The sequence below is a fragment of the Eulemur rufifrons genome, chromosome 30 (assembly GCF_041146395.1).
Source record: "Eulemur rufifrons isolate Redbay chromosome 30, OSU_ERuf_1, whole genome shotgun sequence".
NCBI classification, from domain to species: domain Eukaryota; kingdom Metazoa; phylum Chordata; class Mammalia; order Primates; family Lemuridae; genus Eulemur; species Eulemur rufifrons.
The window spans coordinates 67,310,063-67,337,825 of NC_091012.1; the positions used below are offsets into that span (position 1 = coordinate 67,310,063).

Sequence of the window (27,763 nt, forward strand, 5' to 3'; positions counted from 1 at the left end):
AGGAGCACTCAGGGTGTGAGCACACACCAATAGGCGAGGACACAAATCCTGTTCTGCCACTTACTTGGCTGAGAAATCCTGGGAAATGTACCTAATGTCTGTAAACCTGGTAGGCATGATCTGAAAAGGGACTGTGAATACAATTCTCATGGGATTTCTGTGAGGAGATCAAGAGAAACCTAGTGAGCTTGCCCACAACTGAGCAATTTGTCGGTTGCCACTGAGGAGGTATCGGTTTCCTTCTCACCCCATTCTTTCCTTACCACAGCAGGGATGCTGTTTGCATGTACTCAGTGGCATGGCAATGATGTAGACAAAATTCCAAATGACACAGGAAGTACCAGCAGGAACACACATGATGTCATAAAGGATGCTCACGACTATGTCTGTGAGGGAGGATCAGCCAGGACATGGTGGAGACTGAGGGGGCACCCAGGCTGTCTGGGTGAGAAGCACTAGCGGCTTTATAATACTCCTGTTAATGCCTTTGATTCTGGCAGCCCAACTGCGAGACAGGGATTGTACTGAGATGCAGGAGTTCAGTAAGTGGATGTGTTGCCTGTGTGTTTTGTCCTCAGTGTCTCTGTCCATCGGGCCTTTCTGTGGCTTTTTATCACATGGGGGCTCTTCTGTGGGGTTCTCAACACAAGGCTTTGCCTGAGGTAGTAGCGGTAGCTGTTGGCTAGCTCACTTTTACGCTTTCCTCTCAGTGGTTTCCAAAGTAATGTCGGTTCTCAAACATGACTCTGACTCTTTCTGTACACCATACATTGACCATGCACCCTTAAGCCTCACTTCAGCATTTGTTTTTTTTCCTTGCATTTGTGAGCTGTCGTGAAAATGAGTTGGTTCCCTGGTGTCCTCCACATGACACCAGTGAGGATCTTTTTGTTGTTGTTTTTGAGTATCTTATGGACTCACGGCTTTGTAACATATCGATGGGCCCCAAACCCCTATTGTAGGATTTTGAGCAGAGGAATGACAAGATGTGACTTACGCTCTGAAACGTCACTCTGCCTGCTGTGTTGAAAATAGATGGTAAGGGAGCAAGTGTAAAAGCAGAGGGAAGAGTTGGAAGACAACATAATCCAGAAGATAGGTGTTGGTGACCTGGCCAGGGTGGTAGCAAGGGAGGGGGTGAGAAGTGGCCAGACTCTGGATATATTTTAAAGGTAGAGCCAAGAGAAGGTGTATCCATCCTGACCAGTTGGATGTGGAGTGTGAGAGAAAGAGAGCACTCCAGGCCACCTCCAAGTTTTCGGGACCGAACGCATGGAATGTCTAGGTCAAATGCTCTTACCCATGCTTAATTTCATGTTCAGCGCCATACATACAGGGAAAGTCCCAAAAGTTGTGGGTAGCAAGACTGTCCCGACAGTGGATCATACACTGAAAGTAATGGCCCCCTGACCCCACTAGAAGTATTAATCTGAGGCCCGGCCATGATCAGTACATCCTGGAAAGATCAGCAGTGAACGAATTTTTATTCGTAAGTGTGCCCTAAGAGAACGTGTAGCAATTAGTGTATGAAATGTATAACACAGAGAACCTAGAGAACCTTAAATGTTAGAGCCCAAGAGGATGCTGGCTTCTAATGGTCTAATTGCCTTAATCCCCATACCCTACCCACCCCCCAGAAAAACCCCAGGAAAATTACTGTCTGCTGGTATATTGTTTCAGTTTCCCATGGTAACAATAAAATGCCCTTGGTGAAGCTACCTGTGGGAGAGAGAATTAAGACTGTCTTACTTCTGTAGATGAAAAAAAAAACCCTTTGAAATCTTGCCACATGGTGAATTAGCTATGTTTGTGGGTAGTGGGGGTTGGGGAGGGGCAAACAGCCACGCCATTCCTAAGAGTGAATACAGGGTGATATATAACCAAAACACTTCATAAGCATACCTGAGGCTACATTATCCAATAAACTAGACATCTGAGAAAAGAAAATTAATGAGAGACAAAGACGGGCCTTACGTAACGATGAACGAATCAATCCACCAGGAAGACATAATGATCCTAAGTGTGTACGCACGGAACACCAGAGCCTCAAAGTACAGGAAGCAAACACTGATGGAGCTGAGTGGGGAAATAGCTACATCCACAGTTATGGCTGGGGCCTTCAACCCCCTCCTCTCAGCAAGCGATAGAATTATTAGACAGAAAGCCAGCAAGGATCCAAAAGATCTGAATAATAGAATCAATACAATAACAGGATCTAAATAATACAGATAGAGTGCTCCACCCAGCAAGAGCAGAGTACCCCTTTTCCCCCCTCAAAGTGTCTTGTAGCATTCACAAAAGTAGACCGTCTCCTGGACCATCAAACAGACCTCAACAAATCCAAAAGAACTGAAATCATACAAAGTGTGTTTGTTCTCTGATCATAATGGAATAAAAGTAGAAAGATAACAGGGAAATCTACAAACATGTGGAAATTGTAGTTGATGCTTGGTACTCCAGTTTGTCATTCAGACCCTTATGATAGAAGAGCTGAGTTTAGGAGGCCTTGTCTCCTGGACTGAAAGCATTTCAGACTGCGCAAAAAGAAAGGGCTCTCTCGATATTTGAAACCAAGCATTGCTGTGGGCAAGACTGGAGGCAGGCGGACAGTTTAGGAAGCCGTCACATCAGTCCCACGTGTCATTAGAGCCTGTACTGCACCTGCAAAGGAAGTGCAGCTTGCTGATTGTTCACGGAGTCAGTCTGGTGGCTGATTATGGATGTGGGAGGTGTGAGAGAGGTTGCCTCCCAGGGATTGATGCCGTCGTTAGATTAGAGAAGCCTGAGAGGAGGCAAGATTAAGACAGCTTCCTGGTGTGTGGCTGGTGTCTAGTCTGACCCATGGACGCACACACCTCTGTTCTTTATAAAACCTGCTCCATTTTTGAAAAGGTTCAACACAGCTGCTTCCTCTTCCAAGATTTCTTCTGTGATTGTGCCACCTGTGAGATAAGGCTCTCTTGTCCAGACAGGCAGGCAGAGGAGTTTGCTTTCTGGGGTTTGTATGATTGGTCCCTTGGGGCAGGTGGGCACTTTGCTTGCCCTACCATGAGTTTAGCTTAAGATGTAGTGCTTGTTAGGTGGACCACTGATGTGTCTTCAAAATGTAATTTTTATTCCTATTTTAGAACACAATGATGGCGGTTGCTATTCTCAAGGAAGAAGGAAAGGGGTGAGTTATTTCCAGGGTGATTTTGGCAAAAGGGACCTTCATTATGAACATAAAGGATATGAGCATCTGCGTTCACGCTACAAGGAGGGTGATGGAAACATGGAGATGAGGGATGTCCGTGAGGACCCCCAAGTAAGACAGTAAGTGATCAGGCAACCTGGTTTGCACGTAGTAGCCCCTGGGGCAGTGCAACTCATTCACTCTCTGTAGTCCTCTCTTATTTTTCTGACTAAAAATGTGAAGGATGGTAGAAGTGGAATGATGGCTGAGCAATCCTAACTGTAGCCCTGGGGTCTGTGAGGGGAGGGTGTATGGAAGACTCCCTTAGCATTCATGGACCCCTCCTCCTCTCCCCATCCCCACAGCACTCCTTATACCATCCGACACAACAGGAGGAGAGTGCAATGGCATCACAAAGACCAAATCCATATCACTATGTGGAGGGAGAGAAAACCTTCAGGGAGAGCAGTGGAGGAGAACACACGAGGCAGAACCATGGAGAACTGGTTCAAGGTCACAGTGAGTGTCTTGGCAAGATCTGCATTAGATGGAATATTCTGGAACCTTCCAGAAGGAAGATCACATTAAACACCTTAAGTTTATTGTTTGGAGGAAGGCTTCTAAATGGAGAGTAAGGGGACTTAGGGAATCCATATTTGGCACAAAAATAAGAAACCTTATCAGTGGTCCCTTCTTTAGAAGCCCATTAAAGCTAGGTAGAATGTCGGAAGAGAACTGCTGGCTGAGTGTGTTCTCCAGGTTTAATTCTGTGGTGTCTCTCTTCTCTCCTGTTTTCTTCTTTTCACCCTTAGATTCCTTACGGGATAACGTATGACAGGACATGGCTCCTGAAGTCAATCCAGAGCCATTGCAGTGTCCCCTTCACCCCAGTCAATGTAAGAGAGGATGGTGAAGCCAGTTGGGTGGGCACAGGGGAGGGGGAGAGACCTGGCTCAGCAGGGGCTGTTGGCCTCTGACACTGTTGCTCTGGCCTTCACTCCGTCCCCGTAGTTCCACTATTCAAAAATAGGGCCCAGTTCTTTGTCCAGGATGCCCGTACTGCCTACGCATTGGATGATGTCAGCTACAAGATTTGTGATGAGCAGAACCGAAAGGTGTGTGACTGGGGCATTCCCTGTACCTAGTGTCAGGGCAGGAGGACAGGTCAGGGGCTGGTTGTCTTCTGGGGGATTGCAGTTCCTGGAATACCCTGCCTCTCCTTCCTGCAGATACTTATCTTTGTCAGTCCTTCTGCTGTACCCTACTCTGAGCAAAATAAGTTAAAGCCAGAACAAATGGAGCAGCTAAAGGTAATGCAGACTCAAGGCACCTTGTATTCCCACTTCCCGGACTCACCTCTTCTTGCCCCAGGCCCCAATTTCCCTGTCACCACCACCAGCACAGCCTCAGAGCCACTCTCTATCCCTACCTCTGCAGCTGACCTTGAACAAACGATATGATGTCTCCCAGCAAGCTCTTGACCTCCAGAACCTCTGCTTAGATCCAGATATGGCTGTCAGAAGGGATTTTAGGGCAGGTGAGAGCAGAGGGGTCTGCCTGTGGGGGGAGACTCAGGGATGGCAACCTGGGGAGGGGTCGGTACTGGCGCTGGTCCAGGCGAACCCCTCTCAGCCTTCTGATTCCCTTCTCTAAAGACTTGGTGGGGTGTGATATGGACATAATCCTGAATCGAAGAAACTGCATGGCTGCCACCCTGCAGATCATTCAGAGGAATTTCCCTGAGGTGAGGCCTTAGGTAGGGGGCTGGAAGAGGCTGGGTGGAGGGCAGGTTTGTCTCTGAGGCCCTACAGAGTAACTTTCACTCTAATTAACTCTTCTTACCCGAAAGCTATTGTCCTTGAACTTGGGCAACAACAGACTGTACCAGCTGGATGGCCTGTCTGACATTATAGAGAAGGCCCCTAAAGTCAAGATCCTGAACCTCTCCAAAAATGAGGTGAGACTTGGAAATACAAAATATCATCTATGGATACTATAAAAACCTCTACGCACAAAGCTGGAAAATGTGGAGGAAATGGACAAATTCTTAGAAACACACAGCCTCCCTAGGCTCAATCAGGAAGAAATAAAATTCCTGAAGAGACCAATATCAAGTACCGAAATGGAACCACCAAAAAAATCCTTCCTAAACAGAAAAGTCCCAGACCAGACAGTTTCAAGCCCAAATTTTACCAGACCTACAAAGAAGAACTGGTGCTTATCCTGCAGACATTATTCCATAACATACAGAAGGAAGGAATCCTTCCCAATGCATTTTAGGAAGCCAACATCTCCCTGATACCAAAACCAGGAAAGGATGCAGCAAAAAAAGAAAACTACAGACCATTATCCCTTATGAATATAGATGCAAAAATTCTCAACAAAATCCTAGCAAACCAAATTTAGGTGCTTATCAAAAAAATAATCCATAATCAGAGTGGGCTTCATCCCAAAGATGCAGGGATGGTTCAACATATGCAAATCTATAAATGTAATTCACCACATAAATAGAAGCAAAACCAAAGATCATAGAATCCTCTCAATAGACGCAGAAAAAGCATTTGACAAAATTCAACACCCTTTTATGATAAGAACGCTTAACAAAATAGGCAGGGATGGGACTTACCTAAAAATGATACAAGCCATATATGACAAACCCACAGCCAACATCATACTGAATGGGGGAAAATTGAAAGCATTCCCACTTAGAACTGGAACCAGACAAGGTTGCCCTCTATCACCACTTCTATTCAACATAGTGCTGGAAGTCCTAACCAGAGCAATCAGACAAAAGAAGGAAATCAAGGGTATCCAAATGGGGACAGAGGAGGTCAAGCTGTCGCTCTTCACTGATGATATGATCTTATATCTATGAAATCCCAAAGATTCTTCCATGAGACTACTGGAATTGATAAACAAATTCAGCAAAGTCTCAGGTTACAAAATCAATGTACAGAAATCAGTAGCATTCCTATATGCCAACAACAGTCACACTGAGAACCAAATAAAAGACTCAGTACCCTTCACAGTAGCATGAAAGAAAATAAAATATCCAGGAATGTATTTAAAGGATGAGGTAAAAGACCTCCATAGGGAAAACTAAGAAACACTGAGGAAGGAAATAGCAGAGGATGTAAACAGGTGGAAAACCATACCATGCTGATGGGTCAGCAGAATCAACAGTGTTAAAATGTCTATATTACCCAAAGTGATCTACAGATTCAATGCAATCCCTATTCAAACACGAACATCATTTTTTATAGATCTAGAAAAAATAATTCTATGCTTCGTATGGAACCAGAGAAGACCCCATATAGCAAAAGCAATCTTAAGCAAAAAGAGCAAATTGGGAGACATCAATTTACCAGACTTCAAGCTATACTACAAGGCTATAGTACGTAAAACAGCATGGTACTAGCACAAGAACAGAGACATAGACCAATGGAACAGAACTGAGAACCCAGACATAAAACCATCCTCATACAGCCATCTAATCTTTGACAAAGCAGACAAAAACATACACTGGGGAAAAGAATCCTCATTCAATAAACAGTGCTGGGAAAACTGGATAGCCACATGCAGAAGACTGAAACAGGATCCGCACCTTTCACCTCTCACAAAAGTCAACTCACAGTGGAAAACAGACTTAAACCTGAGACATGAAACTATAAGAATTTTAGAGGACAATATTGGAAAAACTCTTATAGACATTGGCCTAGGGAAAGAATTTATGAAGAAGACCCCAAAGGCAGTCACAGCAGCAGCAAAAATAAATAAATGGGACCTGATCAAATTAAAAAACTTCTGCACAGCCAAGGCAACTATCACCAGGGCAAACAGACAACCTATAGAATGGGAGAAAATATTTGAATGTTATACATCTGATAAAGGGCTGATAAATACAATCTATATAGAACTCAGGAAAATCAGCAAGAAAAAATCAAACAACCCTATCAAAAAATGGGCAAAGTTTATCAAAAAACCCCAAAACAACACATGTTGGCATGGGTGTGGAGAGACAGGAACACTAATACACTGCTGGTGGGACTGCAAACTAGTGCAACCCCTGTGGAAAGCATTATGGAGGTATCTTAAACAGATTCAAGTAGACCTGCCATTTGACCCAGCAATCCCATTACTGGGCATATACCCAAAGGAAAAAAGGTCATTCTGTAACAAAGACACATGTACCCGAATGTTTACAGCAGCACAATTCACAATAGCAAAGATGTGGAAACAACCCAAATGCCCATCAATACATGATTGGATTAGTAAACTATGGTATATGTATACCATGGAATATTACTCAGCTATAAGGAATGATGAAGATACGACATCTCTATGGTTCTCCTGGAGAGAGTTGGAACCCATTATATTAAGTGAAGTATCCCAAGAATGGAAAAACAAGCATCACATGTACTCACCAGAAAATTGGTTTCCCTGAACATCACCTAAATACAAATCTGGGAACGACACCAATTGGACATCAGACTGAGGTGGGGGGTGGGGGAGGGGATGGGGGTATGCCTACACAATGAGTGCATTGCACACCGTTTGGGGAGTGGTAACACTTGAAGGTGGTGACTCGGGAAAGGGGGGGGTGGGGAAAAAAATATGAAACTGTTGTTTTTAACTTGCATTGTTCACTTAATAATTTATCATGAATATTTCCCATATTATTTCATATCATTGTACAAGAAATAATAAAATAAAAAAATAAAAAGTGACGATGCAAAAAAAAAAAAAAAAAAAGGTCATTCTCTAACAAAGACACATGTACCCGAATGTTTATAGCAGCACAATTCACAATAGCAAAGATGTGGAAACAACCCAAATGCCCATCAATACATGATTGGATTAGTAAGCTGTGGTATATGTATACCATGGAATACTACTCAGCTATAAGGAATAATGAAGATACGACATCTCTATGGTTCTCCTGGAGAGAGTTGGAACCCATTATATTAAGTGAGGTATCCCAAGAATGGAAAAACAAGCATCACATGTACTCACCAGAAAATTGGTTTCCCTGAACATCACCTAAATATACATCTAGGAACTACACCAATCGGATAGCAGACTGAGGTGAGGGGTGGGGGAGGGGATGGCGGTATGCCTACACAATGAGTGCATTGCACACCGTTTGGGGAATGGTAACACTTGAAGGTGCTGACTCAGGAAGGGGGTTGGGGGGGGAGGGACATATACCTACATGATGGGTGCAACGCGCATTACCTGGGGAACGGACACGCCTGGCGCTCTGACTTAGGGGGAAAGGCGGTACATGGGCAACGTATGTAACCTGCAATTCTGTAACCCCCATAACAATAAGATGAAATAAAAAAAAAACATATTTAGATGTATCAGTAAATAAATGAACTGAGATTTAAAGAAAAAAAAAGGGCAAAGGACATGAACAGAAATTTTTCAAAAGAAGATAGACTAATGGGTAAGAAACATATGAAAAAATGCTCAACATCTCTAATCATCAGGGAAATGTAAATCAAAACCACAGTGAAATATCACTTAACTTCAGTGAGAATGACCTTTACCAAAAAGTCCCAAAACAATAAATTTTGGCATGGATGTGGAGAGATAGGAACACTCATACATTGCAGGTGGGACTGCAAGCTAGTACAACCTCTGTGGAAAGCAATATGGAGATACCTCAAAGCTATACAAGTCCATTTTTTCCAGGATTTACTTCGACTTCCCACCCCGGCTATATCCAGCTCCCCCTTCCACACATGTTGTAGTGCCTTTACACAATTTTTTAAAAATTTAAATTATTTCTATATTGGAATACCTACTCTGCAGAGTTGTCATTACTAAATGAGTTAACCTTTTAAAGTTCCTGGCACATAGTAATAACTAGACACAATTTTTTAAATTGAAAACTAAAACTCACTTATTAGGTTTGCTTTAATTTCCTTTAGACTCACATGAAATTGTCCACGTCATTTACCTGTGTCCACTTGAATAGTCCCTACAGTATGGCAACAATTATAGATTTAAGGCAGATCTACTCACTGTTACATGTTAATTTTATGTATTAAAATTCATGTGTTATTAGAAAAATCTCATAAAATTAACATATTAAAGAGAGGTGGGGTAGCTAAAGCCCAAGTTTGTGTGCTGTGGAAGGTCACTTGGAGGCACCATCATCTCTGCAACATCGGCAATCTCAGATCTCCAAGTCTCGTGAACACGATGGTCTGCTGAAACATGCATATCAGGAGAATTCTACTGCCATTAGAACCTACTGTCAGGAAGCTGACCCAAGTCGATCCAGCCCTTTTGGGCACTTGAGCATTGTGGGTTCCCAAGGCTACTGGCTGGGTGGATGCTGACATCATATGGACACTACAATTATGATACCTACAGGTCATGTCAACACCATGGGTTCTTAAACCCTGAGGTCAAGTGGTAGCTCTAGTTATGGTGCCACTCTGGTCATGTGATGAGTCCAGCTCTTCTAGTTAGTAGAGCATGGTGGACTCCTGAACTCAATGGTTCTTCCGTCATGTGGCCTTTCATGGGTAGCAGCATGTGGAAGTCTCAGCCTTCAAAGTCCCATAAATGACTTACTGTTTAGGGTCATGTGGATGCAGTGGTCATGTACACCCTTCACCCTCCCACCATGGGCACAGTGTGAGGCTCAGCTTTCTCTGGCATGTGAAGATTGTGAGCCACCAAACTCTGCAGATCCCCACGTAGGCAGCCATGTCGCTCCTACCATCATGTGGCAGGCAAAGCCCTTGCAGTCATATGAGCACTTCGGCCACCCTATGGCTGTTATACACTTCAATCCTATGATCATGTGAGGTTAAACTCTTTCAGTCACGTGAAGATTGAGCACTCCGGAACCCTGTGTTCACTTGAATCTTACAATCATGTGGCTCCCTCCACACAGGCACCTAGCAATCAGATAGGGCCCCACAGCTATGGGTTACGTAAATCTCGCAGTACCGTGACCTTCTCGGTGGTCACGTACCAGGCCCCGCCCACTACGTATATTGAAGCCATATTTGGCCTTCTGAGGTGACAGACCTACCGTTGGAGAAGATCTCTACAACTGTGGTCTGTGCCCTGGCTCAGGCCAAACTTTGATCGAACTCTGACTCGGATCTCAACTTTTCCACCAATTCTGGCTGGTAGTACAAGATTACTTATATAATTTAGCTTTAAGGGATGGCCAAGCGGCCTCCAAATAGAGATGCCGAAAGGGGGTTGGTTGGGTGGAGGTACGGGGAGGACTTTCTGAAATGTGGCCAAACTTTTGTACACTTGACAGAGAAAGTGTGTGTGTGTGTGTGTGTGTGTGTGTGTATATGTGTGTGTGTGTGACAGAGAGAGAGAGAGAGAGAGCGCGCGCGCGCTCGAGCGCGCGCGCGCACGCGCACTTGTGATTCTGGACTCGAACTGTTCTTGGTAGAATGAGGTGGAACTCCGCACTGAGGTGGAAGCTGGGGGTAAGGGCGTGAAGGAGGGAGGAGGGGGAAGGGCGGAGGGGGGAGGAGGGCGTGGCAGGGGTGGCAGGGGTTTGCGGACTTGTAAATCATCTCTCAGAGGCAGGGCTCTGGAAGCTGGGTGGTACTTCCTCCCCTCCCCCGCATCCACACTAAAGCCCTGTCCTTGCCTCTTGCCCTGCCTGATTCACTGTCTGTGCGGGGTGATGCCATCCTCTGCCCCTCCTCTGATAAAGTTGTTATTAAGGACACCAAAGGCTTCCTAGATGTCACCTTGTATAGACAATTCCAAATCCAATCTTAATTTCCATCTCTTACTTGATTTTGTAAAGAGAGAGAGGGAAGGAGACACTTTGTGAAGATTCAAAATTTGTTTCTTATATTTACTTTGAAGTTTGATTGTGTTTCAAAGTACAAACAGAGTTGGGTGTCACAATCTTATTGTGCTTGGGACCTCCAAATAACCTAAACTAGTTAAAGTAGGCACTGTTTCCTTCTGTCCCCGCCCTAACCCAGCCTCCTGGATTTTCTAATTATTGCTTATTAAACTCCTTCTTGAAAACTCCCTGCTTTCCTTCATGTGGAAAAAAAATAGCGAATTGATTTAAGAAAACATATTAAGCAAAATTATAGGTGATACATTTCACAAAATTCATGAAGACAGTACTAAATGAATAAAATTCAGCAAATAAAAGATTATGTTTACATTTATGGGGATTTAAATAGTGTTTGAAAAAAGGTTAAAGAATCTTATCACTTGTGATATTTTATATTATATGCATCTTAAAGCTTAAATACTCCACTTTATTTTTCTTTCTCTCATCTCAGCATTTCCAGGTTTTTTATGGAAAACACTAGGTCTGAGAGACAGCAACAACACAAGTGTGCTCTACCATTAAATAAATGTGGGACATACAGAAATGAATATGAAAGGATTTCTATATTGTAGGAATTTTCTAGATAATATGCTAATATGGAACATGAATTTCAAAAGGAGTCGTTTCCCCAACTTATATGGGAATGGAATATTTTTCCAGAGTAGTTGAGGTACTAGTGTTCCTTCACAAAACATTCTGGGAAATCTTGTTCAAACTCAGTATCTTCTACCACCTAAATACTTTGCACTTTTGTTTACAAAGAACAATGGAATGCATGTTTACTAATAATTATAATCTATTCTTCTCATTAAGAAGTTATTTATTGCCCTTTAAATAATTTTATCTTATCTCATTAGTCAATCTCTATCCTGCTTGACTTATTCCAATTTTTCATTCTTTATAGATAGCCCCAATTTATAAGCATGTTTCTAAAATCATGATGGCAAGAAATAAGTGAATGCAAGTTATTAGGAAGTGTTATCTATAGCAACAAATAAAGTGCCTCATTCTTGAAAGTAGGGTACAATTTACCTGTCAGGATGAACAGATGCAATACCTGACAGGCAGGCAGAGGAGTTTGCTTTCTGGGGTTTGTATGATTGGTCCCTTGGGGCAGGTGGGCACTTTGCTTGCCCTACCATGAGTTTAGCTTAAGATGTAGTGCTTGTTAGGTGGACCACTGATGTGTCTTCAAAATGTAATTTTTATTCCTATTTTAGAACACAATGATGGCGGTTGCTATTCTCAAGGAAGAAGGAAAGGGGTGAGTTATTTCCAGGGTGATTTTGGCAAAAGGGACCTTCATTATGAACATAAAGGATATGAGCATCTGCGTTCACGCTACAAGGAGGGTGATGGAAACATGGAGATGAGGGATGTCCACGAGGACCCCCAAGTAAGACAGTAAGTGATCAGGCAACCTGGTTTGCACGTAGTAGCCCCTGGGGCAGTGCAACTCATTCACTCTCTGTAGTCCTCTCTTATTTTTCTGACTAAAAATGTGAAGGATGGTAGAAGTGGAATGATGGCTGAGCAATCCTAACTGTAGCCCTGGGGTCTGTGAGGGGAGGGTGTATGGAAGACTCCCTTAGCATTCATGGACCCCTCCTCCTCTCCCCATCCCCACAGCACTCCTTATACCATCCGACACAACAGGAGGAGAGTGCAATGGCATCACAAAGACCAAATCCATATCACTATGTGGAGGGAGAGAAAACCTTCAGGGAGAGCAGTGGAGGAGAACACACGAGGCAGAACCATGGAGAACTGGTTCAAGGTCACAGTGAGTGTCTTGGCAAGATCTGCATTAGATGGAATATTCTGGAACCTTCCAGAAGGAAGATCACATTAAACACCTTAAATTTATTATTTGGAGTAAGGCTTCTAAATGGAGAGGAAAGGGACTTAGGGAATCCATGTTTGGCACAAAAATAAAAAATCTTGTCAGTGGTCCCTTCTTTAGAAGCCCATTAAAGCTAGGTAGAATGTCGGAAGAGAACTGCTGGCTGGGTGTGTTCTCCAGGTTTAATTCTGTGGTGTCTCTCTTCTCTCCTGTTTTCTTCTTTTCACCCTTAGATTCCTTATGGGATAAAGTATGAAAGGACATGGCTCCTGAAGTCAATCCAGAGCCATTGCAGTGTCCCCTTCACCCCGGTCGATGTAAGAGAGGATGGTGAAGCCAGTTGGATGGGCACAGGGGAGGGGGAGAGGCCTGGCTCAGCAGGGGCTGTTGGCCTCTGACACTGTTGCTCTGGCCTTCACTCCGTCCCCGTAGTTCCACTACTTCAAAGATAGGGCCCGGTTCTTTGTCCAGGATGCCCGTACTGCCTCCGCGTTGAAGGATGTCAGCTACAAGATTTGCGATGAGCAGAACCGAAAGGTGTGTGACTGGGGCATTCCCTGTACCTAGTGTCAGGGCAGGAGGACAGGTCAGGGGCTGGTCGTCTTCTGTGAGATTAGAGGTCCTGGAGCTTACCCTGCCTCTCCTTCCTGCAGATACTTATCTTTGTCAGTCCTTCTGCTGCACCCTACTCTGTGCAAAATAAGTTAAAGCCAGAACAAATGGAGCAGCTAAAGGTAATGCAGACTCAAGGCACCTTGTATGCCCACTTCCCAGACTCACCCATTATTGCCCCAGGTCCTGATTTCCCTGTCACCACCACCAGCCTCAGAGCCACTCTCCACCCCTATCTCTGCAGCTGACCATGAAAAAACGATACGATGTCTCCCAGCAATCTCTTGACCTCCAGAGGCTCCGCTTTGACTCAAGTAGGCTGTCAGAAGTGATTCTAGGGCAGGTGATGGCAGAGGGGTCTGCCTGGGTGGGAGAGTCAGGGATGTCAACTTGGGGAGGGGTCGGTGCTGGCGCTGGTCCAAGCGAACCCCTGTCAGCCTTCTGATTCCCTTCTCTGAAGACTTGGTGGGGTGTGATATGGACATAATCCTGAATCGAAGAAACTGCATGGCTGCCACCCTGCAGATCATTCAGAGGAATTTCCCTGAGGTGAGGCCTTAGGTAGGGGGCTGGAAGAGGCTGGGTGGAGGGCAGGTTTGTCTCTGAGGCCCTACAGAGTAACTTTCACTCTAATTAACTCTTCTTACCCGAAAGCTATTGTCCTTGAACTTGAGCAACAACAGACTGTACCAGCTGGATGGCCTGTCTGACATTATAGAGAAGGCCCCTAAAGTCAAGATCCTGAACCTCTCCAAAAATGAGGTGAGAGGAGAGAGCCAGATCAAGTTTGGGTGGAGGATGGGTGGTAGTGCTCATCGGGGTGATGACAACAGACAGGCAGAGGTACCTGTGGGTGAGGGAGAGGACTGAGAGGTCCAGGGTACCGGACATCTCTCTTTCCCTGAGACTACCTTTCTGGTTTTCCCCTCATACTTCTCAGCTGAAGTCGGCATGGGAGTTGACCAAGGTCAAAGCGCTGAAGTTGGAAGAGCTGTGGCTAGAAGAGAACCCCTTGTGTAACACCTTCCCAGACCAGTCCGCCTACATAAGGTCAGTGGTAACCTCTGTCACCCTTCCGGGGCCCCTTCACCCCCTGGGAGGCTGAGCTGCCCCTGAAAGTGCCCTTCTGCAGGAGGAGGTGGTCCTGGCCCTCTGAGAGGATCACAGGCCCCTCCCTCTCCTCTCTGTCTGTGTCCCTCAGCTCTGCTTAGAGGTCTCCTTCCCTCGCCTGACCTGCTCCCCTTTTGCCCTGCTCGGGGCTGTGTTTCCCACCTCTCTGCACCCAGCCTCCTCCAGCACGCCCTCCATGAATGTGCACCCGGAAGCAGGGCTCCCCTCCTCACCAGGACCAGGGTGTTCAGCCTTGGGCCGGATGCTGTGGCCCAGGACCCCATGCTGAGCCAGGCCTTCCTGCCTCCGTGCTGACATGGGCCTTCCTTCCCCTCTTCTGAGAGGGGCCCTCCTTCCCTTGCTCCATAAAGGCCCGCCCACCTGTCCTGGGCTGACGTGGTGGCTTCCCTGCCCCATGCTGAGGGCTGAGGGCTGAGGCACTGAGTGGCTGCTCTCACGACATCTGTTCCTATGGCACAGTGGCGGGAGCTGGGTCCTCCTTGGGGAGAACCCTGGGTTCTCTGCATCGAGGAACCAGAAGTGAGCCACCGCCAGTGAGCAGAGGGCTTCCCGCGGCAGGAGTGGGAGGCAGAGGGCAGAGGAGGTTGAGGAGACAGAGGCCAGGCCTCTCAGGGTACTGCCTCTCCCTCCCCCCACACCTCACACCATCCTGCCTGGTCCTTCAGAGGAGCCCTGGGTATCCCGAGATGGGAGTGACGCCTCGGGCACGGTGCCAGCTCAGATGGGCACAGCTGGCCCAGGACCATCAGGAAAGAACGTGGTGATCCTGAGAGGGGGCCCCAGACCCTCAACCCCATGCTCAGCTGGAGCCTGACACTTCACTCCTTCTGGGGGAAGGTCTCCTGCCCCCGTGGCTGCTCTGTCTCCCATGCCCAGCTTAGACTGGGCTCACCAGGTGACAGAGGCCCCACCTGCTTCCAATAGGCCCCGGCCCAACAGGTATGTGGTTCCCATTCCTGCCTCAGTTCCCAGGGCCAGCCAGGGGCAGGTGAGGGAAAGGGCAGCCGCAGGGGAGCCCTTTTCTTATCTCTTCCTCCCTGACCCCCACCACCATGGGAGAGCATTTTCCCCTTCCCTCTGCTTTGCTTCCTCTTTCTCCTTGGCCTCTCCTCTCCTGCGTCTTCCCCATCTCTCCCTCTCAGATCTTCACGCCCCTTCCTGCCATCCCCCCACCTTCCCTTCCCTGCCTCCTGAGCCTGGACTTGCTCACCTTTCTGCCCCAGCATCCCGGGGCCATCCCTGGGGGATGAGCTGCTGTCAGCCAGAGGCAGACCCAGCGGAATGGTGGACACCCAGTGAGGTAGCAGAGCCCTGGGCTCCCAGCCCATTCCCTGCTCCCTGCGGAGCCTTCCGTGGGGACCTGGAGGAAGGAAAGGGAGGCAGGGAGGGCAAGGAATCCCTGGAGCCTGGCTCAGTTTGATGCTTCTGAACTGTCACTCCCTTCATTCTATTTTTGGTTTTGGACAGTGCCATCCGGAAATTTTTCCCCAAATTGTTACGCCTGGTAAGTACCTACCGTCATCATTATCTCCTCTTACTCTTACTGACATACATGACCTCTGCACCTGCCCTGAAGCCCTTTGAGTCTTGCCTAGATTATATGTTTGCATTAGACAGTCAACCATTTTAGAGCACATGTATACTTGACAAAGGCAAGAATATTCTCTCTGAAAAAGATATCCAAAAAGGGGGGCGGGGAGAGAGAGAGAGATGTTGTCATGTAATAGTAGAGACTTCCAGCACCCTGTAATGAAGACACCCGCTGGAATTTCTAGAGTTATTTCACAACTGGCCTCTGACTCTTGTTCCCTTCTGGGCCTGTTCGCCTCATTGGTCCTCCAGCGCCACCTCCCTGGTCTCCACTGCTGACTTCCTCTTCCCTTCTCCAGGATGGCCAAGAGTTATTTCCACCAATTATTGTGGACATTGAGGTCCCTGAGTTAATAAAACCCTGCAAGGTGAGGAAGTAGAACCAAGCAAGATGTGGGGTGCTTCAAGGGAGGTTTTATCATCTGTGTAGTCTAAAATGTCTTTCGATTCCAGGAAAGCTATAAGGGATCTGAGACCCTAAAGAGCCTAATCCTGCAATTCCTGCAGCAGTAAGTACCCCTGGGACCACAAGGAAGGGGAGGACTGGGACGGGCTGGGCCACCCAAGCACGGGCCTGCTCATGGGAGATTTCAAATCTCATTTGGGAAGCAGACTACAGAGGTAGCCTACCCTCATTGCTCCCCCACAGGTATTACTTGATCTTTGACTATGGAGACCGACAGGATTTCCTGGATGCTTACCACGAGGAGGCCTGCTTCTCCCTGACTGTTCCCTACACCCCCGAGGACCCTGCTTCGTGAGTACCATGGCTGAGACTCTGCTCCGGGGCCACATGGCTCCTGAGCAGACACAGGTCGGCTCCTAGAAATGCCTGCACTAGCTGGACCACCACTTCCTGTGCCTCTTGCTCTCCTAGGAGCAGCTTGTGCGAGTACTTTAAGAAAAGCAGGAATCTGAAGAAGGTCAAGGTTCCCTGTGAGTGTGTGTTGGGGAAGACTGGACAGGGTAAGGGGAGGTGAAAGGGACATTCACAGGGGTCCAGGGCCAGGATGTGGCAGCCCCCGATCTTTGCTTCTCCTCCCCTCACAGACCTGCGGAGACAGCTGCTGAAGCACACAAAGCGTGACATTGTGGACTCCCTCAGTGTGTTTCCCAAAACTCAGCATGACCTCAGCTCCTTCCTGGTGGACGTGTGGTTCCAGACGGTGAGTGCCTGCTTCCTCCCTCGGGCAGGCCCCAAAAACCGGAGGTGGGTAGCAGGTTAAGGAGGATCCTGAGCGAATGGGCTCTTCCCTTTCAGGAAAGGATGCTCTGCTTTTCTGTCAGTGGGGTGTTCAAGGAAGGTGAGTGTCTATAGAGTCCCCTCCCAGGTCTTGCACTGTGCCCTACTCCAGCTAGGCTTCCTCTCAGAACTCTCCCAGCTTCCCTGATTTCATTCCTTTCGGTCCTATTTTTCCCTCTGTGTTCTCCGGCCCCCACTCTGCCCACAGATCATCCTGGTCTGACCTAGGTCCATGCCTGTCTCCTCGCGTGACTCAGACGTTAAGGACACAGGCTGTGGAGCTTGATGGCTCTCATCCCAGGTCCTTACTCTGCAAACTTGGGGTGGTCACTTCACCCTTCAGTTCCATCATTTGCAAAGTGGGGCCAATAATGCCCATCTCTTGGGCTACTGGGACACAGGAATCAAGTGAACTTGGGAAGTGGTTTTCACAAGGCCCTGCACATGATAAGGGCCCTATCACTGGGAGTGGATTCTTCCTATTGTTGCCCTTCCCATTCCCACCACACTCTCCTGACTCCAAGTGAGCAGTTGTTCTGGTCCGGCCCCCTTCAGCGTGAGTATCAGTAAGACTCTGACTGGAGAATGCTGTGTGAGCACATAAAACATGTACAACTCTGAGAGTGTATTGTTGTTTGTTGTCCTCCAAGTGGAAGGAAGGTATCAGGGATGTTTTCGTGCCTTCACCCGGATCTTCATCTCTACCCCTGCCAGCAGTTCCACGTAAGTGCTGTGTTGTGGGTGGGAACACCAGGGACCAGTAGTGTGGGAACGTGGTAGTGCAGTCTTCAGGGTTTGTGGAAAGCCAAAGGTAGGTCCAATGACCAGTCTAGCCTGATGGTTAAGAACGTGGGTTCTGGGAGTGGAATACTGGATTATTTTCATGACCCCAACACTCATTGTATGACATTGGTCAAGTGGCATGACTCAGTGTCTTCCTCGGAAAATGAGGGTTAAGGTGTTCTATTCATTGGGCTGTTGTACAGGGTTGATGCATTGGGGTTAAATCTATAAATATAGCGAAGCTGTAGACAATCTCTCCAAAGGTGGGCTCTGTGGGAGAGAGTACCAGCCAAGGAAGCTGGAAGCCAGGCACAGTCAGGGTATGGAAGGAAGTTGGGAGTATTGAGTGGTGGTGGGTATAGTATAGTCATTGGAGGTACAGAGTTGTCCATGTCTTAAGTTGTCTCAGAACCCATTTTTTTCCTCCAGTCTGTACATTGTGAATGATAAGCTGATTGTGAGAAATGCCAGCCCCAAGGAGATCCAGACTGCCTTATTCATCTCAGTGCCTATACCCAGATCCAGCTCCCTGCTCGCCCTCTCCCAGGAGAAGAAAAAAATGGTGCAGGTTTTCTCCATGCATTCTGGGATGAAACTCGAGTGGTCTCAGAAGTGAGTGCAGGGTGTGCACAGGGATAGGGTGAGCTGAGAGGAATGGAGGAGTAAATAATGGGAACTTGCAGGCAATTTGGAAAAATAAGTATTTGGATATTTTGTTTTCCCCTGGAAGGTGGGCCTATAAAAGTGTATTCTAATTTTATACTGATATTTGTAAAGAATTTTTAAAACAGTAATTTCATCTGACTTCATCTTGTGTAAGGAAAATCCTAAGGAATCCACTAAGCAACTATTAGAAGTGATAAACAAATTAAACAAGGCTGCAGGGCACGAGATTAATATACCAAAATCATTTGCATTTCCGTGCCACTTCCATTGAACAATCCAAAAAAAGAAATTAAGGAACCAATTCCATTTATAATAGTATCAAAAGAATAAATACTTAGGAAAAGTGTAACTAGAGAAGTGCAAAACTTACATTTTGAAATATGTAAAACAATTTTAAAATAAATTCAAGAAGACGTAAAAAAATGGATGGACACTCCATGTTCATATTTTGGAAGACTTTAATATTGTTAACATGGCAATACTACTAAAAACAGTCTACAGATTCAACAATTCCTAGCAAAAAATTCCAACTGGCTTCTTTCCAGTAATGGACGAGTTAATCCTAAAATTTGTGTGTTTTTTTTTGTTTTTTTAAAATTATTGTTTCTTTCAGCATATTACAGGGATACAAATGTTTAGTTTACGTATATTGCTCTTGCCCCACCCAAGTCAGAGCTTCAAGCGTGTCCATCCCCGAGATGGTGCACACAGCACCCATTAGGTGTGTATATACCCATCCCCTCCTCCCCACTCCATCTGCCGGACACCCGATAAATGCTACTACTATATATACACTTAAGTGTTGATCGGTTAATGCCAATTTGATGGTGAGTACATGTGGTGCTTGTTTTCCCATTCTTGGGATACTTCACTTAAGAGAATGGGTTCCAGCTCTATCCAGGATAATACAAGAGGTGCTATATCACCACCATTTTTTTCTGGCTGAGTAGAACTCCATGGTATATATATACCACATTTTATTAAACCACTGAAGTATTGTTGGGTACTTGGGTTGTTTCCACGTTTTTGCAATTGTGAATTGTGCTGCTATAAACATTTGAGTGCAGATGTCTTTGCTATAAAATGTCTTTTGTTCTTTTGGGTAGATGCCCAGTAATGGGATTGCTGGATCAAATCGTAGTTCTACTTGTGTCTCTTTGAGATATCTCCATATTGCTTTCCACAGAGGTTGTACTACTTTGCAGTCCCACAGGCAGTGTATGAGTGTTCCTATCTCTCTGCATCCATACCAACATTTATTGTTTGGGGACTTTTTGCTAAAGGCTACTCTCACTGGGGATAGGTGATATCTCATTGTAGTTCTGGTTTGTATTTCCCTGATGATTAGACATGTTGAGCATTTTTTCATATATTCATTAGCCATTAGTCTATCTTCTTTTGAAAAGTTTCTGTACATGTTCTTTGCCCACTTTTTGATAGGGTCGTTTGATTTTTTCTTGCTGATTTTCCTTATTTCTATATAGATTTTAGTTATCAGCCCTTTATCGGATGTATAACATTGAAATATTTTCTCCCATTCTATAGGTTGTCTGTTTCCCCTGGTGATAGTTGCCTTGGCTGTGCAGAAGCTTTTTAATTTGATGAGGTCCTATTCATTTATTTTTGTTGTTGCTGTGACTGCCTTTGGGGCCTTCCTCATAAATTCCTTGCCTAGGCCAATGTCTACAAGAGTTTTTCCAACATTTTCTTCTAGAATTCTTATAGTTTCACACCTTAGGTTTAAGTCTGTTATCCACCATGAGTTGATTTTTGTGAGTGGTAATAGGTGTGGATCCTTTTTCAGTCTTCTACATGTGGCTGTCCAGTTTTCCCAGCACCATTTCCTCCACATTTTCCAGCTTATGTGCATAGAGGTTTTTATAGTATTCATAGATGATATTTTGTATGTCAATGTCATCGGCTGTAATTTCTCCTTTTTCCTTCCTGATGGAGCTTATTAGAGTTCTTTCTTTTCTGCTTCTCATTAATCTAGCCAGAGGTGTGTCAGTTTTGTTTATTATTTCAAAGAACCAACCTTTTTTTATTAATGTTACATATAGTTGTTTTATTATCTATTTCATTTAGTTCTGCTCTGATCTTTGGTATTTCTTTTCTTCTGCTGGGTTTGGGGTTGGTTTGCTCATCATTTTCCAGTTATTTGAAATGACTCAAGAGATTGTTTATTTGTGATCTTTCTTTTGGATGTAGACATTTATGGATATAAATTTTCCTCTCAGGACTGCTTTAGCTGTGTCCCACAGAGTTTGATAACTTGTGTCTCCTTTATCATTTAATTCAAAGAATCTTTTTATTTCCATCTTGATTTCCTCCTTAATGCAATAATCATTCAGCAAAAGGTTGTTTAGTTTCCATGACTTTTTGTAGAGATGAGAGTTTCTGTTCGAGTTGATTTCTAATTTTATTCCACTGTGGTCTGATTAGATGCATGGTATAATTTCTATTTTTTAAAATTTGTTGAGATATCGTTTGTGGCCTAGGATATGGTCAGTCTTAGAGAATGTCCCATGAGCTGATGAGAGAAACGTATATTCAGTGGTTTTGGGGTGAAATGTTCTGTACATGTAAGTCAGGCCCATTTGTTCTAGAGTTCTGTTTAAGTCCATTGTTTCTTTGTTTATTTTCTGTTTGGAGGATCTGTCCTGTTCTCTAAGAGGGGTGTTGAAGTCTCTGACTATAATGGTGTTGCTGTTTATCATTTTGTTTGGATCAAGTAGGATTTGCTTTATGAATCTGGGTGCACCTGATTTAGGTGCATAAGTATTTGTAATTGTTATGTCTTCTTGTTGAATTGTACCCTTCACCATTATATAGTGACCCTCTTTGTCTTTCATCACTTTTGTTGATTTGAAGACTATCTGAAATCAGAACCGCCACGCCAGCTTTCTTTTGGCTTCCATTTGCTTGAAATATTATTTTCCATCCCTTCACCTTGAGTATGAATGCATCCTTGTGGGTTAGATGTGTTTCCTGAAGACAGCAGGGACTTGGCTCATGTATATTTATCCATTCACCCAGTCTATGTCTTTTTAGTGGGCAGTTCAAGCCATTCACATTTATTGAGAGAATTGGTAAAGTGGGGCAGATTTCTGTTCATCCTGTTGAGTTGAACTTTGTTGCTTTTTCTCTCCTGAGCTATTGTGGTATCTGGCCTTTGACCTTTAGCTTTTGGATGATTTTACATTCACGAGTGTTGGTTGTGCTGATCCGTGTGTAATACTGTTTTGAGTACTTCCTGGAGGGCAGGTCTTGTCTTGATGAATTCCCTCAGTCTTTGCTTATCTCAGAAGGTCTATATTTCTCCTTCATTTACAAAACTTAGTTTTGTGGGGTACAAGATTCTAGGCTGGGCATTATTCTGTTTGAGAAGGGTGAGAATGGGGCCCCTGTCTCTTCTTGTTTGTAAGGTCTCAGCTGAGAAGTCTGACGTTATTCTGATGGGTTTTCCTTCGTAGGTTATCTGCTGCTTTCACCTTATAGGCTCATAGGAGGGCCTCTTTGGTGGTTATTTTGGTCAGTCTGATGACTATGTGTCATGGTGTCTTCCTGTTTGCTATGAATCTCCCAGGAGTCCGTTCAGCTTCTTGGACCTGGATAAGTAGATTTTTAGCAAGGCCTGGGAATTTTTCCTCTATTATATCCTCAAATAGCTTATCCAACCCTTGTGTATTTCCTTCTTCACCCTCAGCGATGCCTATGATTCTCATGTTAGGCTCCTTCAAATAATTCCACATTTCTTATAGGCTTTACTCTTTTCTCTTATTTCTCTGCTCTATCTCTGTGACTGACTTATTTAATAGAAAGATGTTATCTTCAATCCCTGAGATTCTTTCTTCTGTTTGATCTACCCTGTTCTTGAGGCTTTCCACTGTGTTTTGTAATTCCTTGAATAAATTCTTTATTTCCAGAAGCTCTGCTTGATTTTTCTTTAATATTTCAATTTCTTTAGTGGATTTTTCTTCCAAGTCCTGGTTTTCTTTTTTGTGGTTTCTTTGTGTTGGTTATCCATTTTTCTTGCATAGCATTGAGTTTTCTTACAATCCAAGTTCAAAAATTCTTCTATCATTTTACTGTTCTGAAATTGGTTGATGTCCATTGCTGGAGATCTGGTGTTCCCTTTAGGGTTGTGCTTTCCATTTGATTCTTCATACATCCAGAGTTCTTTTGCTGATTCCTTCCCATCTGCATCAGCTGTTGCTTCTTACCTGTAGATTTTCGTTTGGATCTAACACGCCCTGTTTAGTCTCTGTGCCAGTAGGTGGTGTTTGTGGATGAGATTTGACCACACCCTGTATGATGAGTCAGTAGATGCAGTAAAAGGGTGTGCAGAATGACCACCCTCTCAGTAGGTGGCGCTTGCTGGGAGGAGCAAGCTGCAGTGTTGTTTTTGGGTCCTGTCACCAGTTCTTGTTCCTCTGGAGAGGCACTCTAGTGCCTCAGGTGGTGGGTGGTGACCTGAGACTTCCAGATGTGTCCTTATTCTCTCCCTCAGTAGGGGCAGGTGGTGGAGTGAGTCTGGGCGGAGCTGAGTTTGGTGAGCCTGCCCTTAAGCACCACAAATGCTGTTATCAGAGATCAAAGTTCTGTTCTCTGCTTCTGGGCTAAGCTGCCAGGGAGGGGCTGAAATGGCCCCACTCAGCCGAAACTTCTGCATGTGGGGGTGGGGCTGTCTGATACCTGCAGTCTGGAGCAGGCCTCACTCCTTTCCACCCTCCCCTATTCCACAGTTTCTCCTGGATCTCTGCCAGGAGGCAGGACCTCAAGCCAGTGGATCTCTGCTGACTGTGATGTGGGCTGGGAGGGTCCCTGCCCAGGATCACAGCCTGAGCTGGGCACACAGCCCTCCCATGGGAGGAGGGTTGCCCCTCAAGCACACTGATCTTCCCCTTAAGGCACACACACCTCAGTAGGCTCGTTCACAAATATCCCTTCTGTGCCCAAGGGCAATGCATTCGAGACCTGGGTATACGGGATCTGGTCTGCAGGCCTGTCCCCTGTGTCCTGGAGATCAATCCCTGACCCTGCCAGGGAAAGGAGTGCTGGTCTAAAATCACCCACAGGGTGCCCAAGCTGGATCAATGTCTCTCTGCCTCGGGATTTGCCCCTCTCTCCTAGAGTCACCAGGCAAGTGGCACCTTGGTGGTCCGGAGGGTAGTGAGCTCACAGTCTGACTACCCCTCAATCTGCTGTAGGGCCCCAGAAGGAAAGGTCTCATTCCCTTCAGATGACTCCAGGTGGTGGCTAAATTGTCTCTCTGGGCACCCAAGGATAGGGAAGGGGAAGGGGAGAATGAAGAGGTATGGCGCCTGCCGATCGGCTCTGGTCTGCAGGCCGGGAGGTCCCCCGAGGGAGTCGGGAGCCTGGTGCCCTGTCTGCAAGAGGCTCACTGCTCACTAGCAGTGGCCATCTCTGGGCTGGTGTTGGCAAATCTATCCAACCACTCAGGAGCAGTCCCTGATGCAAGGGAGGGGAAGTTTAACGGCTCCACCTACCCTTGTTGCTGGTCTCTAGGCCTTTCGTGGGCCTTTCTCCTTCCAGTTCTCCTCCACAACTTCATTCTGTGGAGTCGCTTGTATTTTCAAGCACCTTTCCTTCCGACCCTGATCCAATCTGTGTTTGTCTTCCTGTTTTTTTTTTTTTTTTTTACTTTTTTTCTAAAATCTGTCTTTCTTGCAGAGACTCTCTGGCTGGCGATTTTTCTTGTCCTCCATCTTGCCCCTCCCCTAGAGCAACTGATCCTAAAATTTGCATGGATAAGCAACAGACTCAGAATAGCCAAAACAATCTTAAAAGAGAAAGACAGAATTGGTGGACTCACTTTCCTGTATCAAAACTTGTTACAAAATTACTGTAATTAAGATTGCATGATACTGGCATTTGGATAGATACATAGATCAATGCAATAGAATTGAGAGTCCAGAATTAAACTCTGACATTTAGGGTCAATTGAATTTTTCATTACAAACAAATGTAATGGAGAAAAATACTTTTTCAACAAATGGTGGTGCTAGTCAACATACAAATAAACTTTGACTTCTACCAAACACCATAAACAAAAATTGACTCAAAATAGATCAAAGATCTAAAAGGAACAGCTAAAACTATAACACTCTGAGAAGATAACATAAGTGTATATCTTCATGACCTTGAATTAGGCAACAGTTTCTTATACATAACACCAAAAGCATAAGCAAAGAAAAAATAGGTGAATTGGACTTCATCAAAATTAAAAGGTTTTGTGCACCAAAGGACACTACCAAAAAAGTAAGAATATGACCCACAGAATGGGAGAAAATATTAGCAAATCTCACGTCTGATAAGGTCTACTATCCAAAATGTATCAAGGACTCTTACAACTCAACAGTAAAAAGACAAACAGCCCAAATAAAAATAGAGAAATTATTTGAATAGATATTTCTCCAAAGAAGATATACAAATGGCCAACAAGCACATAAAAATCTGTTCAACATCATTTAGTCTTTAGGGAAATGCAAATCAAAACTATGTTTATTTATTTATTTATTTATTTGCTATTTTTTCTTATCAGTCCATTATCATGGTAATTTTTAAAAAATCAAAACTATAATGAGATACCAGTTTACACAGAGATAACTTTAATCAATGAAATGGAAGATAAGTGTTGGTGATGTGGAGAAATTGGAAATCTCATGCATTACTGGTGGGAATGTAAAATGGAGCAGTTGCTGGAGAAAACATTTTGGCAGTTCTTCAAAATGGTAAACATGGAGTTACCATATGACCCAATAATCCTACTCCTAAGTATTACTGATAGAAATGAAATGAAAATATATGTTCATTCAAACACTTGCACATGAGTGTTCATAGTGGCATTATTCATAATAGCCAAAAAGTGGAAACAACCCAAATGTTCTTTAGCTTAGGAATGGACAAATTAATGTGCTACATCCATACAATGAAATATTATTCAGTCATAAAAAGAATGTAGTTCTGACACATGTTCTGACATGGATGAACCTTGAAAACATTATACTGGGTGAAAGAAGCAAGTCACAAAAGGCCACATATTGTATGCCTTCAGGATGAAATGTTCAGAACAGGCAAATCCATAGAGAGTGGAAGCAGAGTAGTGGTTGTCAGGGTCTGGGGGAGGAGGGAGAATTGGGAGTGATCTCTAGGAGTTAAGGAGCTACTTTTTGAGGTGATAAAATATTTTGGAATTAGATAGTTGTGATGGCTGCAAAATCTTGTGAATACACTTAGAAGCACTGAATTGTACACTTTAAAATGGTGAATGCTAGAGTACGTGTGCTATAGCTCAGTGAAAAGGAAATTTGTATTTAAAAATTTTCGTTTGTTATTTTCTCAAACATCTTTCTTTATCAATATGTATTCAGCTCCCTTGTTCATTTAAGCACCCTTGTTATCCTGCTTCAAATTCTAGTGGACATGAATGCCAGCGATAGACATGGTTTTCACTAGATCTTTCTTTCTTCATCGTTACAATAGTGCTCATATTGGTACATGTATCCCAGCAAAAAAGTAGCATAGGTGAAGTGGTGGCATTGTATGGCCAGCGTGTCCATCCTGGGGTAGTAATGGAGATCACCTGTTCTTCTCCCACCCCAGGTGCCTTCAGGACAATGAGTGGAACTACACCAGAGCCGGCCAGATCTTCACTCTGCTCCAGGTGAAGTCCGGGAATCAAGAGGGTAAAAGATGAATGTCTTAGGCCATCAGGAAGGCCAAGAAGATGAAGTGTGGGTGGCCTGGGGATAGAACTCAGGACACCTGGCTCTTCTGACATCCCATCTCCTTCCCTCCAGGCCAATGGCAAGATCCCAGAGGAGGCCTTCCAACAATTCCCATGAAAGGAGCCCTTGGATGTCGTCTTCATCTCCGTCCACATTATTTTCATTTCTCTTTTCAACAGCCTAAGGGCATGCCCATAACTGAAGTTGGAGGCCAGGCTGACCAAGAAGCCAAAGTTAACTTGTAGGCCAGATCACATAACCACCCGAAGAGCCAGTTGTTCTGTGTATTTTCCCCACTCGTGATCACTCTTTATTTTTATAATAAAGAATGATGTTGCACGTTGTACATTGTGTTTCCTGGATTGCTCTTCCCCTACCCCAACCAGAAGCCCATGGAGCCAGGACTGAAAGGCCCTGCCACCCCCATTCGCCCCTGACTGGCCTTAGCAGGTACATCAGGCTTGCCTTCACAGGCAGTTTGCCAATAAATCCTGATGAGAAAGGACACACTCTACTTCCAGAGATTGAACTTTGGAAACACCCAGGACTCTGCAGATGCTCTACCTGGAGGCCTGCAGAAGCAGGCATGTTACCTGGCACAACAGGGGCTTTGCAAGGGATGCCTACTGACTAGTAAGGGGGAAGGAATGAAGGAAGGAAGGCAAGAAGGGAGGGAGAGGAATCACATTTCATTTCTCATTCTTCATCATTGGAACATTTTCAAAGACTATACCAAAATCAGTTTTATGATTTGCAAGCAGGTGAATGGGAAATGGGCCATTTCACAACTCTAAACATGCTTCCATCTTTCTTCCCACCCACCGTCCCACCACTTACCTCACCCCGCTTCCTGAAGGTGCACTGTGTGAGGAGTCTCACATTAATACCTGCAGAGTGAGGGAGAGTCAGCCTGTCTGCCCAGCACATTCCTCAGAGAGCTGACCCCAGGTGCTCCACGTCCATGTTCTTGAGAGGGTTCAGAAACTTATTTTTACTTCTAAACAAAGAATAATAGCACAGAAGTTCACATTATGGTCAGTTCTGTGGGACCTTTCTCAACAACTGGCAATTAGCAGTTCCAAACTGCAGGCAAGAGTTGAAAGGGACATTAGTACAACTTATTTTC

At 45.0% G+C, this 27,763-nt stretch overlaps 1 protein-coding gene and 1 pseudogene across 1 annotated transcript; both read left to right on the top strand.

The window, feature by feature from the left end:
- The first annotated feature begins 1,980 nt into the window (after window positions 1-1,980).
- Window positions 1,981-10,217, top strand: LOC138378929 (nuclear RNA export factor 2-like; annotated as a pseudogene).
- A 2,053-nt stretch (window positions 10,218-12,270) lies between these two features.
- Window positions 12,271-26,754, top strand: LOC138378930 (nuclear RNA export factor 2-like). The gene is made up of 20 exons (XM_069464235.1): window positions 12,271-12,422; window positions 12,648-12,801; window positions 13,095-13,178; window positions 13,294-13,398; window positions 13,515-13,595; window positions 13,718-13,787; window positions 13,934-14,022; window positions 14,128-14,235; window positions 14,414-14,523; window positions 16,072-16,108; window positions 16,494-16,562; window positions 16,648-16,703; window positions 16,844-16,951; window positions 17,072-17,130; window positions 17,245-17,360; window positions 17,456-17,498; window positions 18,088-18,160; window positions 18,650-18,832; window positions 26,513-26,573; window positions 26,710-26,754. The coding sequence occupies exons 1-20, from the start codon at window positions 12,382-12,384 to the stop codon at window positions 26,752-26,754; spliced, it is 1,692 nt and encodes a 563-aa protein (XP_069320336.1). The 5' UTR covers window positions 12,271-12,381.
- The last annotated feature ends 1,009 nt before the right edge of the window (window positions 26,755-27,763 follow it).

Bases quoted from the DNA above. Each gene is read 5' to 3' on its own strand.
- LOC138378930 (XM_069464235.1), top strand. From the start codon at position 12,382: ATGGAGATGAGGGATGTCCACGAGGACCCCCAAGTAAGACA. The intron at 13,399-13,514 runs GTGTGTGACTGG...TCCTTCCTGCAG, and splicing joins GCGATGAGCAGAACCGAAAG to ATACTTATCTTTGTCAGTCC. The intron at 16,109-16,493 runs GTAAGTACCTAC...TCCCTTCTCCAG, and splicing joins TCCCCAAATTGTTACGCCTG to GATGGCCAAGAGTTATTTCC.